This window comes from Ananas comosus, linkage group 14 (genome assembly GCF_001540865.1).
Source record: "Ananas comosus cultivar F153 linkage group 14, ASM154086v1, whole genome shotgun sequence".
In the NCBI taxonomy this organism is placed as follows: Eukaryota; Viridiplantae; Streptophyta; class Magnoliopsida; order Poales; family Bromeliaceae; genus Ananas; species Ananas comosus.
Window position 1 is genome coordinate 7,318,316 of NC_033634.1, and position 15,011 is coordinate 7,333,326.

Consider the following 15,011-nt stretch of genomic DNA (forward strand, 5'->3'; position numbering starts at 1 on the left):
TTCCAAACGAAAATTGGTAAACTATGAACCTTCTCCACCGGAAGTTGGTGTTCCACCTTCACTTGCTGGAATACAAGGCACTGTGCCACGAAATGCCCAGTATTCTTTTTCATCTCAGGCCACCAATAGTGTATTTTCAGATCCTTGTACATTTTGGTTGTACTTGGATAGTGTAGAGGGATTGATGAGCTTCTTTTAATTACTCTCCTTGAATCTTTGTGTCTTTTGACACACATAACCGGTATCGAAACCAAAGAGTGCCGTAATAATTTATATCAAATTCACCGGCATGCCCACTCTCAATGTGGTCCCCTACCTTTTGAAGATCCGGGCCCGAAGATTGCCTTTCTTTATTTGTCTCAATCAGGTCGGTCGAATTGCTAGGTCATGTGCTGTGGGAGCCCCCGAGGTCGTGACCTCTAGGTTGAACTGCCGTATTTCCTCAAGCAACGATGTCTAGCTAGTGATCATCATCATCGCGAGGTTTTCCACGGACTTACTGTTAACTGCATATGCCACTATGTTGGCTTTCTTAGGGTGGTACAAGATAGTTACATCATAATCTTTCAGTAATTTCAACTATCTATGCTACCTCAAATTCAACTCCTATTGCATAATAAGTACTTCAGGCTCTTGTGATTCGTATAAATTTAACAATGTTTCCCATATAAGTAGTACCTCCATAATTTGAGTGTGAAGACCATCGCTGCAAGCACTAGGTCATGGGTAGGATAGTTCTTCTCATAATTCTCTGGCGGTAGGCATACGCAATGACCTGCCCACATTGCATTAGCACACACCCAAGACAATTTCGCGATGCATCACTTTACACCACAAAGCTTTCCCTTACAACTGGCAAGGCAAGAATTGGAGTTGTGGTCGATTTGAGCTTCAACTCTTTGAAGCTTCGATCGCAGTCGATCATTCCAGATGAACGTTGGTCCCTTTGTGGGTGAGGCGCGTCAGTGGAGTGGCGATCTTAGAGAACCCCTCCACGAACTGCCGATAATACGCGTAAGATCAAGAAAACTTTGAACATATGTTATGTTTGTCGGTCGGGGTCAATCCTTAATTGCTTCAATCTTTCGTTCACTGATATTCCACTCTCAGAAATTACATGACCGAAGAAGGTGATCTCATGAAGCTCAGGTTTGAACATCTGTTATGTTTGTCGGTCCAGGTCAATCCTTAATTGCTTCAATATTTGATCCATTGATATTCCACTCTCAGAAATTACATGACCCAAGAAGGTGATCTCATGAAGCTCAGGTCTCCTAGTCGGCTAGGGAAGGTCGTTGGAGGTGCAACGCGCCGGCGGCATGGGTGAAGGTGGGGTCGGTAGTTGTGGAGTGAGGGGAGGGGAGAGGGAAAAAGAAAAGAAAAAGACCCTAGCGTCACTTTTTTGTCTTATTGTAATAATTGCGGAAAGCCTATATCGCCGGTTCTCCTTGCCTATTACTGATGCAAACCGAGAGGTTGCAAAAACTGAATTTTCACTTTTTTTTTGTTTAAAGGTATTTCTTGAAATAAACTAGGTTTAATTTATCGATTCCGACGAACTTTACTATAATTAAAGCAAGGAAGCAAAAATTTTAGCAAGACAAAAAATTAAAATCGAATTGAGATGATGATAAACCTTTAATATATGAGATAATAACAACCAACTGAAAATACATGTAATAATTCCAAAAGGTAAATTCAGTTTTATCAGACTTAAAGCTTTTAGTTTTGGTTGTTTGGCCAATATGGTTGGTAAATGGTGGAAGACTAGATTGAAAAGGTTAATAGGATATCAGGAGATGAGTGATACAAGAAGTGCACCGTTCACACGATTGCTGGGGGATTCACGATTGACAGAAAGGGCGATACGCCAGGGGTAGAACTTCGGCAACGGGGAAGACGAAGATGAGACGGATCTGAAAGAAGAGGAGGGATAAAAGTAGAAGCCTATCTCATTACGAGGAAGAAGCGACAATGATCAAATTGAGGGAGAAGACGATCTCGACGCGAGGAAGAAGCGTTGATGATCTCATTGGGAAGTAGAACACCAAGACAAGGATAAAGAACAAAAGTAGAAATTTCTATTCATCAAAATATGCCCTCTAAGCTTCAAGAACCATGTATTTATAGTGTTGAGAGCTCTCCTATAATAAATTATTGTCCTTTTGTTTTCAACACAATACGTTCACCCAAGGGTCATGCATAGAAGACGAAGCAATTTTGGAAAATTCCAAAGGTCGTTTTTGGATTGTTTCTTTGTTTATTGGAGAAAAGGGTTTGGGTTAGCCAAATCAACTAAAACTAATTGATTCAAGTCCGAATCAAACATGAACCTACAAAATCTGCATTCGAAAATAAATAGAGATTTATTTGTTGCATCAATTACGGCCCTTTCTTAGTCACCTTCACATAGAAGTCCCCGATCGCATGTTCCCCCTTTCTATTTTGGTTTGAAAACCTTGATTATTAACTCATCGTGCATTTACACATAACTACCTTACATGGCCAATGGTTCCATTAAACCACGTAACTTGACGACCTTTATTCATAAAGAGTCAATTTTACACCTTAGTTTCCCAAAATTCAAATTTTACAAAAGTAGCCTCCGTTTCTACAAAATCAGAAGAAACAACTCATGCACAATATTAAAATGAGAAAAGAGCTTTATTGTTTTCAGCTGCAAGTCACATAATGCGCTATCTTTTGAGTAGTGATTTTTCTATTTTCTTTTCGTATCCTGGGTATAACAGATATGTTTTGGATGGTGGCTCAAAGCTGCAAACTTGTTGGAAGAGGGATGGATCCTTGGAAAACGCAGAGCAAGAACTAGAAAACTCAGTCTTTTCTTTGATTCCCTCCATCTTTAAGGATTTTATACTTCCTGCTGGATATCCAGGTAAATATGGAATTCCTTTTTTGCCTTAAGGGTGCTTCTCTCTTTTGTGAATTATGTGTCTCATATCAGTGTACGATAAAAAAATTATTAAATGGACCATTGTTTTATGACTGAAAACATGAAAGCTAAGAGAATTATGTATATATGCTTAAGGTCAGATGTAGAATGTAGTAATTAATTTTACAGATTGACTTCTTCAGTACTTGCTATTGTTTTCTCCATTCATGTTGCCTCAATTGTTTTCCTTACCATATTGCTTTTGACTTTACTTCATCTAGTTGAGCTATTCATTGAGTGCATTGTGAGATATTGGAAGGAACTCCAGGCTGATGTGATACTTGTTGGACGTCTTAACAGCTAATCGCATAGTGTAGAGATAGAGTGACCTAACAATCTCTCATCAACCTTTTTGAGTTAGACTGTGTAAAGTATTATATTTATGAAGAGTGTTATCCTTAAGCTCTTAACTTAAAGTATTCTGCTTGGTATTGGCCTTGATGATCTAGCACTTAGTCTATGTTAGTCCTATCACACTAGAATCTTGAGTGAGCTCTTTAGTTGCGCTATGAATCAAAATGTTGTGACTTTGCCTAATTCATGTAAGTCAACAAAATTTTCTTTTCTCTAGTTTTTGACACTTATAAGCAGTGAGTGATTGTTTAACTTGTGATCTAATTTTCCAACTTATTTTCATATCACTTATGGGCAAGGCTTGTGGCATCGAACCGATCTAACCCAGTTAGCTTGGCCAAACCAAGCTGGTTGACCACTTGCAATTTGTTGCCTTATTTGGAGAATCTATGAGAATGNTTTTGCTTTTCTTCGATCTTTGCTGAGTGTTGGTTCGATAGATCGATTGGCTATATTTTGTTCAACGTACGCAATATAAACCCTGACATATTAAATAGATTAATTTGTTCTTCTTCTTGAAAAATGTCATCTAGGGTGTCTATTGACGAGAAAAGAGTACGAATCCCTGCTTATGGAAATTCGTGCATATGAAAGGAAAAAATAGAAATATAAAGAGCATATATGAGATCAAGAAAGCCTTTTATTATTATGTTTTTCCCGGTGAGAAAGAGGAATGTAGTAAATAATGGTACATGCATTTACATGTAACGATATATGTAAAGTAATTAAGTACGTACACGCGTGTATTATAAATCTTATAGGCGCATATGTAAGTACATAAATTTGTGAATTAATTTACTCACAAGTCGACCGCAGCATTCACTGCCGTATTCTGCTCCATACAAATATGTACCAGACGAGAAATTTATTCACATGAAAATGGTTAGAAATAGACAGCATGTTCATAAATGAATAATTATGTACATGTGCTAAATTGCATACGTTATACAATAATATCACACCATTAAAATAATTTGATTCCATTCTTTCTTCGTAACCTTTTTAAACCTTTCTTAAAATTACATAATAAGTAGGCCGCATCATCGATCTCCTAATCAATCCAATAAATATAATATTCCTCTTCTCACTTTTCATAGCCCTAGTCTCCTACCACACCCTAACTAGATACACCCATGTATGTGGTCCTCTATATATATATATATATATATATATATATATATATATATATATATATATGCAAGAAGGGCAAAAGAGAATAGCCCTCTAGGATTGTATTGATGAGAATAAATAGTGTACAGATCAACCTACTATAGTAATATTACAACCGGAGATATCATATAACCTACACTATATAAGGCAACAAATAATAGAATACTAAATATATCCTAGCATATTAAAATATATCGTAAAATTCCCTTTCAAGTTAAGCATCCATTGGTCGGATGCGAAGATTGGTTCATAGCAAGGAGAACTGAGAAAGGGACAAGGGTTTGGTGAAGATGTCCGCAAGTTGTTTAACATAAGATATATGAACTAAGTCCAAATCATCGGATTAGACTTTTTCCTGTAAGAACTGATGATCAAGTTCAATATGGTTTGTATGAGCGTAGAGCATACGATTGACAGCAAGATATGTGGTGCTAAGATTATCACAATAGAACAAATAGGCCGCCATAAGGAAATACCAAGATCACGAAGCAGACGACGGATCCAAATTGTCTCCGCAAGCATGTAAGCGATAGCTCTATACTCCGCCTTAGAACTAGAACGAGAGATAGTAGGTTGTTTCTTAGTCGACTACGAAATAAGATTAGGCCCAAAAAAAAATTGCAATACTCGGAAGTAGACTGGCGTGTATCTAGACAATTGATCCAATCAACATTTGAAAAAGCGACAAGTGGAGGATTGACACAGCGAGAGATAAGAATGCCATATGACAGTGTGCCCTGAATATAACGGAGAAGACGCTTGACCACTTGCATGTGAGGCTTACGAGGCGCATGAAGATATTGAGCAACTGAATTGATAGCATACGAAATATCGGGTCATGTGAAAGTAAGATACTGTAAAGCACCAACCATCTGCCGATAGGCATAGGGATCCTCAAGAAGACGCTCCTCATGAGACGGAAGACGAGTGGTTGGAGACATAGGAGTAGAGACTAGATAACTGTCAAGAAATTCATGACGCACAAGTAGTTGATGCGCATATTGCTATTGAGTCAAATCAAGACCAGAAGAAGAGTAGTTAACCTTAATACCCAAAAAATAATATAGCGGTCCTAAGTCCTTCGTGGCAAATTCTCGTTGCAAGTTGCCTATAAATGCTTCCAAGAGAGAAGACGAGCTTTCGATGATAATAATTTCATCGATATATAAAAGAAGAACAATAGTGCCAGACGTAGAGCGACAGCTAAACATCGAGGGATCAGCAGTGCTGCTGATAAAACCTAGTTCAGAGAGAACAGAAGTAAAATGCTAAAACCAAGCCCGACGCGCCCGCTTGACACCATAAATCGCTTTATGTAGTTGGCAAATATGATGAGGAAAAGAATGATGGGCAAAACTCGACAGTTGCCACATATAAACTTCCTCAGAAAGAGAGTTGTGAAGAAAGACATTCTTCACATCAAGTTGCCGAAGTGGCCACCTAGACGAGAATGCAATAAAAAGAACCGTACGAATAGTAGTCGGCTTGACGACTAGAGAAAAAGTCTCATCAAAGTCAATACCGTGTTACTGAGCCACTAGGTGTGCTTTTAGACGCTCAAGAGAACCATCCGCCTTATGCTTGACTTTGTATACCCACTTGCAACCGATAAGGTTGACAGAGGAGGGAGGACGAACAAGGTCCCAAGTGGAGTTAGACAATAAAACATCAAACTCCTTGGCTATAGCGGCACGTCAACCTGCATCCTGAGAAGCCTCAACAAAAGAGTTACGCTTTGTAGGAAAAATAGAACTCTTAGAAGCCAAGAAGGTGGTAGACTTAGACAAACCCTTTGTCATGGACCTGGTGATCATAGAGTGGGTAAGGGAAGGTAACAGAGAGTTAATAGGTAAAGCGACAGAGGGCACGATTGGTAGGGTAGCAACAGGTGCAGGGTAAGATGAAGGTTTACATTGTGAGGGTACTAGATAGGGGTGGAAACAAGCCTAGCTCGAGCGAGCTTATATCGGCTCAAATTTGGCTTGAAATTAATTTTGAGCCTAAATCTAGGCTCAAGCTTGGCTTGATATTAATTCGAGCCGAGCTCGAGCGAGCTCGAGCCCTAAACGAGCCGTTGGAAATTCTCAACATCGTACAATCAATAGTTTAATTTGTATAGAATATTATCGACAATTTGATATGAAAACATGTCTAATAGTTCAAAATACAAAGTATTATAATATAAAGAAAAATAACTTATGAGTTGAATATCTAATCTTTTCAGCCTCGTATGTCTTCTCTTCCACCTTCAATCTCCATATTATTCCTTTTCATTTATGCGGTCAAAAAATGAATAAATAATATAGGCAAATATTGGATTAAACTATCCAATCATATATAACTAAAATCAAAATTTTGTATGAATAATAATTTTTTCCTTAAAACTATTCTGTATATTTTCGCAAGCACACAACTAATGGCAAGATAGGCAGCGGGAGACCGAGAAAAAGAGAGAGAGAGAGAAAGAGATTAGAGATTTAGAGCTCTGTGAAAGAAAGAGGGAGAGTAAAAGTTTAGTGGAATTTTGCTGTTTTGTTTGTCTATTGGGTTTGTTTTTATGGGCCAGCAACATTGGCCCAATTTTAACTAAACTCAGGTTACTCACTCAGCCTATATATATATATATATATATATATATATATATATATATATATATTCGAGCTTTTCGAGCCTAATTCGAGCGAGCTGAGTAATACTTCAGCTTGGCTTGAAATGAATTTCGAGCTTTTTCTTTTGTTCAAGCTCGGGTCATTTAATTTCGAGTCAAGCTCGAGCGAGCCGAATATCGAGTCGAATGTGAGTTGAACTCGAGCCGACTCGCTCATTTGCCAACCCTAGTGCCAGATTAGTAGAAGTAGGTTCAATAGGCCGGGATGTATTTCGTCTAGTATAGGCCTAGAGTCCAGGTTGACCGGCAACAGAGGCATCATTCTCATTGCGAACCTGTCTAGCAGTATTATTCAAGGTGGAAACAAACTGACGATCAAAATTATGGGATGAAGTACTAGAACCATCAGCAGTAGGGGAGTGGATGAAATAAAAACTAGATATGACATCAACAGTAGATGGACTCTCACCCAGTAACGGAGGATTAGAAATTTTTTTTTGAAAAATATGAAAATTAGAAATAGTAGAATCTTGTGCTGAAAAGGTGGAAAATTTTGAAAGACATGAATAAGAAAACACAATTTCAACAAAGATAATATGTCGAGAAATGAAAACGTTACCAGCGTTCGGATAGAGGCAACGAAAACCTTTATGTTGAGAAGAGAGTCCCAAGAAAACATAAGGAGGTGATCGCGGGGAGAGCTTGTGAGCAGCAATGTCCTGTAGATCGGGATAACGCAAATATCCAAACACTCGGACAAGTTGCAAGTCTGAAGGAAAGCAACCATGCAATGCAAAATAGTGCAAGGCGATTTTCCTTTCAAAATAGTAAGAGGAATACGATTCACAAGAAAAACAACAGTTTGAATAGCATCAGCCTAGAAAGGCAAGCAAGCTTGAAAAAGCAAACTTCTGACAACATTAGACAAGTGTCTATGCTTCCTCTCAGCGATGCCATTTTGTTGTGGTGTGTGTGGACAAGAAAACCTGTGAATAATCCTATTTTGCGAACAAAGAGTGAAAGTTTTTTCATTACATATTCTTTTCCATTGTCAAATTGAAAAGTTTTAATTTTGCTATGAAAGATGTTTTCAACCATTGTCTTAAACTCTAGAAATTTGTCAAAAACCTCAAGCTTAAATTTCAAAAGATAAAGCCAAGAATATCTAGAGTAATCATCAACAAAAATAACATAATATTTGTAACCAAAAACAAAATGAACTGGTGTTTGCCAAATATCAGAATGAACTTGAAAAGAAAAAGTAGACTGAGATTCAAAATTATGAAAAGAAAGTTTAAAAGAAAGTTTTAGGAATTGCCGTATCACCGTATCCGTATCGTGTCGTATCCGTATCCCCGTATCCGTATCTGTGCAACGTAGATGGGTACGATCGCCCTCGTACTCATAAGTGGTTTTCGATGATAGAGGTTCCGAATCGACGATCCATACCGTTAAATATTGTGTAGAGCATTTAAAATTTCTAGAAATCAAATTTCATAATTTTTCGACATCGTTTACCTTACAATCAAAAAGGTCACAAAATTGACAATTTTTAACGGCCGGTATGGTATATTTGCTAGTTTAACGGTGTAAAAGAATTGGAATGGGTTGAATTTTTGATGGAAAATTCTATTCACTACCTAGATAAAGATCAATAACTCTGATCTTAAATCGAAAGATCCGATCATCTATTTTTAGGACGTCGTTCGATTTTGACTGTTCATTTTATGCCCGCTTGATAGACTTTATTATGATTTCGAAAAATTACGAAATTTATTTTTTAGAAGTTTCAAATATTGTGGATCATATTTAACGGAGTAGATCATCGATTCAGAAGCTCTATCATCAAAAACAACTTATGAGTACGAAGGGCTACTCTAGTATATATATGTACACACACACACACACACACACACACACACATATATATATTGGGTTAATTGCATACATATATGTACATATATGTGTGTGTGTGTGTCTGGCTAAAGTGCTATCAATAGCACCAAGTACTTGGTGCTACCAACTTTTCTGCCGTTAAATCTTACTCTTGCCTTTTGCTTTGGATTTGCTTTACGAACCTTTTTCTTCAGTTTCCATGTAAGTTTGGATTTTGGAGTTGCTTTTCTTTGAATCTTCATCTTATGGAGCTCATGGTTAATGTGTGTGGCTTCATTCTTCAATCGTTGAACATTTGTTGGAGGCAAAGGGCGATAAGAAGTAGAAGCCATTTGTCGATTTGTGGCAGTCACTTCAGCTTGCTTCACATCTTAATTGCAAGATCTCTTTTTGTGCCCTTTCAATCTGCATTGGTGGCAGAGTTTTTTTCTCCTTCTTGTTTATGGTAAAGGTGGAGGAAGATGAAGTGCAACCAATTTGGGCACCTACTATGAATGCTCGACGGACTTTTTTCCAAAATGATCTATGAAATTTCCTAATTGGATAAATAACCCTATGAAAAAAAGGCAAACTAACCCTCCTTTTGCCATATAGGAGCCACGATGGAGTTTTCTTCTAAAGGTGATGAATCGTTCACCGCCTTTATGAAAGGGGTGAATGGGTCACCGACTTCATGATTTCCTAGTAAGATTGTGAATCGTTCATCACTTTATTACCGCTTTTAACATGTTTCCCCCACCCCCCCAAGTATATTATGAAAGAGTATAAGAGTATAAATGAAAGAGTATAAATATACAGAAGTCGGTAAATGATTCACCGAATTTAAAAAAGTCGGTGAAAAAAGTTGGTGAATCATTCACTGTCTTTAGTGCAAACTCCCCAACAACCAAAATTTTTTGTCACGCCCCGTCCCGTTACACAGAAGAGGCAATGCGGGCGCCTGTACAGACCCGCCGAACGGACAGAGTTTCCTTATCCATCCAAGGTAGCAACAAAACCAATACATTGAATTTCACCCAGGAAAAACAATATAATACAGTTTTGCACGAGGGCATATCACAAGAGCGAGAATTTAAATCTAACTATTACAACATTTGAACATACACATTGGTACATACAATTTCCAACTAAAATACATAATACATTGTACATGCCATTTCCTCAAAATAAAACCTTTGTTTCTCAATTACATTTACAATCTTCTCTTTCTCTTATATATGGGTAACCTACACCTGGTGACCGCTATCTAAGGTGCAACGCCCACGCCTCTGTCTGGTGCCGCTCTGCTCGTGGTTGGCTCTGCAAAACAGGGGTTAAGAACTAAAAAAAGTTTCCAGTGGGTTCGGTTGCCGACCTCGCTGACTTTCCCACTAGGTCTAATCAAGGTATAAGTAGATAAAAAAAAGGAAAGTAGTATAACAATTATACTATGCATAAGCAGAAATGAACACAAACACTACTATACCTATACAACATGAGATAGGTTCCAAGGTTCAATATGCTCAACTTAACTCCCTATTTACTCATGACCCAATTAGGGGCTTGCTATAAGGCCAAGCCCAACTCACCCCTCCCAGCCACGTAGGGAGGAGCTCCTCCGCTCAGTCACCCACCTCGGCTACTCGTGAGGAGACAATCGATTCGTCACCAAACATGTGACCCTACTATGTCCTCTCTCTGCAAGGTACAAAAAGACAAGATTTACTATGCTCATAATGTCTCTCTCTTGTGCCTCATGACTCAATCATACCGGCTCATCCTGAGATCGAGCCACGACTCACATTTCTAAGCCACATGGGGAGGAGCTCCACTATCCTTGTGTCCCCTACCTAGGGCCGTCTGCTGGGGAGGCACCATCATGACCCTGCCCCTGTTTCCATGTGACATTCCGGAACTCATTGCTTGTAGAGTCATGACCTCCACAAGCCAAACACAGACTAGTAAGTATGATCCAGTCCTCCCATCTCGAGGACTCACCACTGACCCTTGTGACAACGTCTGGGGATCTATTTCAATCCCAATAGCAACCTTTGGGGATCTATTTCAATCCCAATGGCAAGGTGCTAGTTGTCTCACTATACATGCAATGACTCAATCCTGCATTGGCACTTGAAATTCCACTCAATTTATGTCAGTAGGTTCAAGTTCTATAGCTATCATGACACCTTTTGTTGCACAAGTTTTGTCTAAGTCCACACTCTAGTCTCACCACTAGTTCACAAGTGTCTAGGGTTCTCAACGACCAATGTCCAATTTTATACATGAATTGTTATGACTTGCAACATTAGGTTCTATTCCATAGTTAAGAGCATGCAATTTACTTATCCTAAGATAAACATAGAACCCTACATCATGCAACTCCCATGCATCGTGACATATGATAAAAGAATAACACTATCCGGGGATCTACCAATCCCTAACATGCTCATCTCAAATCATGTGCAACTACTACAACATACTACATGATCATGGCTAAGCATGCAATATTTCACGGTGTATGTGACTATGGCAGAACATCTAGCACATGTTACATGTATAATTTCAACACAATGTTGTAGTTCTCTGCATGTACAACCGGTTACACCCAATCTGTCAAGCCCGGGCCCCTGCGGAAGCCTGCCCAGTGCGTGCCCAGACCAGCTATATGCCAAAAACATATAAGGCGCCTACAATAATCATAACGAGAAAACACAAGATAATAGTAATATCTAGCATGATATCAGAGCATAGAATATAAACTACTTCCTAAAGACAAGTAAAAGGATAGTAGATAACATAACAATAATAATCCACGAAATACATACAACAAGGAACCATAAATAAAAGACTAATACAAAATGGTGGTCTCTATACATTGGGTACAAAACACCTCTCGAACAACACAAAACAAAGAGAGGCGACCACCTAGCAGAAACTCTAGGCTAATACTAGCTAGACGCGACCCCCTCACCGCGATACCTAGCCTCTCCCGGTGTGGATGGCTCTGTAAACAAAAACATCAACAAAATGGGTAAGCCGCCGATATCAGCAAATTACACCACTAGGTCACTAAGGCATAAGTCGTAAATGAGCATAACTAAAGAAGCAACATGATTACTGAGTAGGTAATAATTTACTAAGCTACTATGCCTCCAATTAGCAGGATGTTTAACATGTAACGAAGCTATTCTAACATGAATGTGCATGTCCAACTAGTATGCACTATCTAGTAGTGATGGCCACATTATACTTTTAAATGTCATCGTTCAATTCAACTAGGATCTACACAAGCGTAGTCCGGCTTGCGCTGTGCTTAATGGCCCCGTGGTAGTCAACATTCCCCCTCTAGGAATGAGCAGGGACGAAGCCAGAATTTTAGTTCGGGGGAGGGGGGGCCAAAAATATATTATGCAAAACATATTGATCTTCAAAAAATATTAATAAAGCAAACTATATGTAATAAAAATTCGAAGTACAAAAATATAACAGGAAATATTAAAATTTTTGCTTACCATGCAAAAGTTAAGAGTAGTGCTCGGCGCTCCTTAAAGTCAAGAAATCCATCAATAATTGAATCAACAGTAAACTTTTCGGCAATTTCTCTTTCAATATATATGATCAAAGAATTAGCGAGAAAATCATCATCCATCTTATTCCGGAGATCGGTTTTGATAATGTTCATAGCAGAAAAAGCCCGTTCAGTAGTTGCAGTTGAAACTGGAAGAATTAGTACAAGTTTAACCAATCGGTAGAGAAGTAGATATATTTCTGACTTTCTTGTTGTCACTAGCCATTGACATAATTCAGAAATAGTTGTCAATTTTTGCTAGTCGGAATGTCGCGAAATTTCAAATTCTTAGTGACGAAGCTCTATTCTCAATCATTCTCTTTCAAACTCGGTAACATCTCGAGGATAATATCTTTTTGCAAGATTACAAATATCATCAATATTAAAAAATTTGCAACCATCTTTAGGATCCAAAACACAACTTAAAGTAAGTAATTCTATCATATTGTCACTAAATCTTGTATTCAATTCTTGCAATTGACAATCTATTGCACCATTAAAAATATCAACTCAATAATGATGCTCAAGTGTAATGTGGTCTCGTTGAAGGCAAGCACGACCTCCTCTTCTCACATAAGGAGTCGACATAATTGGAACTTCTATGTCATACTTTGCACAAAATAACTTTACTTTCTCAAAAAGAGAATCCCATCCTTCATCTCTAAGCTTTTGAATAAGTGATTTTATTGATGTCACAAGATGCATAGCATTAAGAATATCTTGAGATTTATATTGCAAATGTTGACAAAGAATGTAGGTCATCTCCGTTATTTCTTTCATGAGATGTAAGATAAACACAAATTCAAAAGATGTCATTGCCTTATGAGCTAAATGTGCTTCACCGCATTGAGATGCGTTGGATCCTTCATCAATAATATTTTCTAAAACTGCTCATGTTGCTTTAAACATTCTTAGCAAACTTGTAATAGATTTGAAGTGTGAACTCCAACGAGTATCACCGGCCCTTTGCAAAGAGCCAACTTGATTGAGTCCTGTTCCTGTCTCAAGCTCATTGTTTTCAATCAGTTTAGCAATTTCAAAACTATGAAACTTCTTTAATTCATCATTTCGTTTGGTAGAAGATCTAACAATGTTGACAATAGTACTTAATTTTGAATAAAATTCATAAACCTCAAGAACATCTTTAGATGCCGCAACCAAAGCCAATTGGCGACGATGGGCTAAACAATGGATGTGGTAAGCATAGGGACAATCATTAGAAATTAAAGCTTGTAATCCATTCCATTCACCTCTTATATTACTCGCTCCATCATAACCTTGGCCCTGAATATTTTGAACATCAAGACTGTAATGAGAAAGAAAAGAATAAATTGCATTTTTCACGCTTAATGCTTTAGTATCTGAGATGTGAACAAGACCAAAAAATCTTTCCTGAACAAAACCTTGTACATCAACAAATCTCAAAATGATAGCTAACTGCTCCTTTTTTGACTCATCATGTGCTTCATCAACTATTATAAAAAATTTTGAGTCGCCAATTTCATCTCGAACTTTTCTTGTTACTGTCTTTGCTAGAACTTGCAAAATTTCTTTTTGCGTATCCGACGAAGTATACGAAGTATTTTGTGGAGCATTTTCTAAAATAACTTTTGCCATATCTTCATTAAGAAAAGATAACACCTTCAACATTTCCAGAATATTACTCCGATTAATAGATTCTTTACTTTCATCCCGACCTCTCATAGCACATCCTTGAAAAGTAAGATATCTAACTGCAGTTATTGATGCTTTAAGGCGTAAACGATTGTTTGCCTTTTGTTGTGAATTTTGAATATGTTGAGATTGTTTCATCAATTCTTCGCAAGCTCTTTCCGCAACTTTATGAGATGAGTTTGGTTCTTTATCTATATGATTTAGAAAAACACATCTTTTTCCATTTTTAACTTTCTTCCAATTATGAAAACCATTAACAGTGAAGGCATTTTGTGAAGAATGCCCATGTGGCTTGTTAAAAAGAAAGCACGGTAGTTAAAATGCGGCATCTTTGATTGGAGAATATTCTAACCACGACTTGAATGATTCAAACCGTGAAGGTTAAAAGCGACGCTGATGAGAAAGAGGCCCACTTTTTGGATATATTCCAAAAGTCTCGGTTGATATGGACCATTGATTATATATGCCCGTCAAATTTCATCATGTTGTTCAACAGGATAATCCCAAATTTGAGGTCGTAATTCAGGATCACGCTCAAAATGCATGTTATTAGCCTCCTTAACTTCTATTCTTGGAGATTTCAAATGACAACTTTGGGAACCCGAAGCCTCACCTCCATAAATAGCTTCTTGTTTATTAGCTTCCGAGTTTTCAATATTTTTTCTTTTAAAAAAAAATCGAGTGTAGTTGTCTTTCCCATTAAAACAATAACGGTGTAGAGATCTACAAAAATTATGTCAAAAAATTAAGTATTAAGATCTAATCTATATAAGATAATTTGCAAATTATGTAAAATTATATAAAAAAAT

General features: G+C 37.7%; 1 protein-coding gene across 12 annotated transcripts in view; it reads left to right on the forward strand.

Moving 5' to 3' along the window:
- Nucleotides 1–15,011, forward strand: part of LOC109720035 (protein root UVB sensitive 5) — a 78,521-nt gene that overhangs the window by 12,370 nt on the left and 51,140 nt on the right. For all 12 annotated transcript variants that reach the window (XR_002218851.1, XM_020246893.1, XM_020246895.1 and 9 more), the window contains exon 3: nucleotides 2,751–2,896. Coding sequence is in view for 11 of the 12 variants with exons in the window: in XM_020246893.1 (XP_020102482.1) it covers nucleotides 2,751–2,896 (146 nt within the window). In the remaining variant the exon portion in view is untranslated. The remainder of the gene's footprint in view (nucleotides 1–2,750; nucleotides 2,897–15,011) is intronic.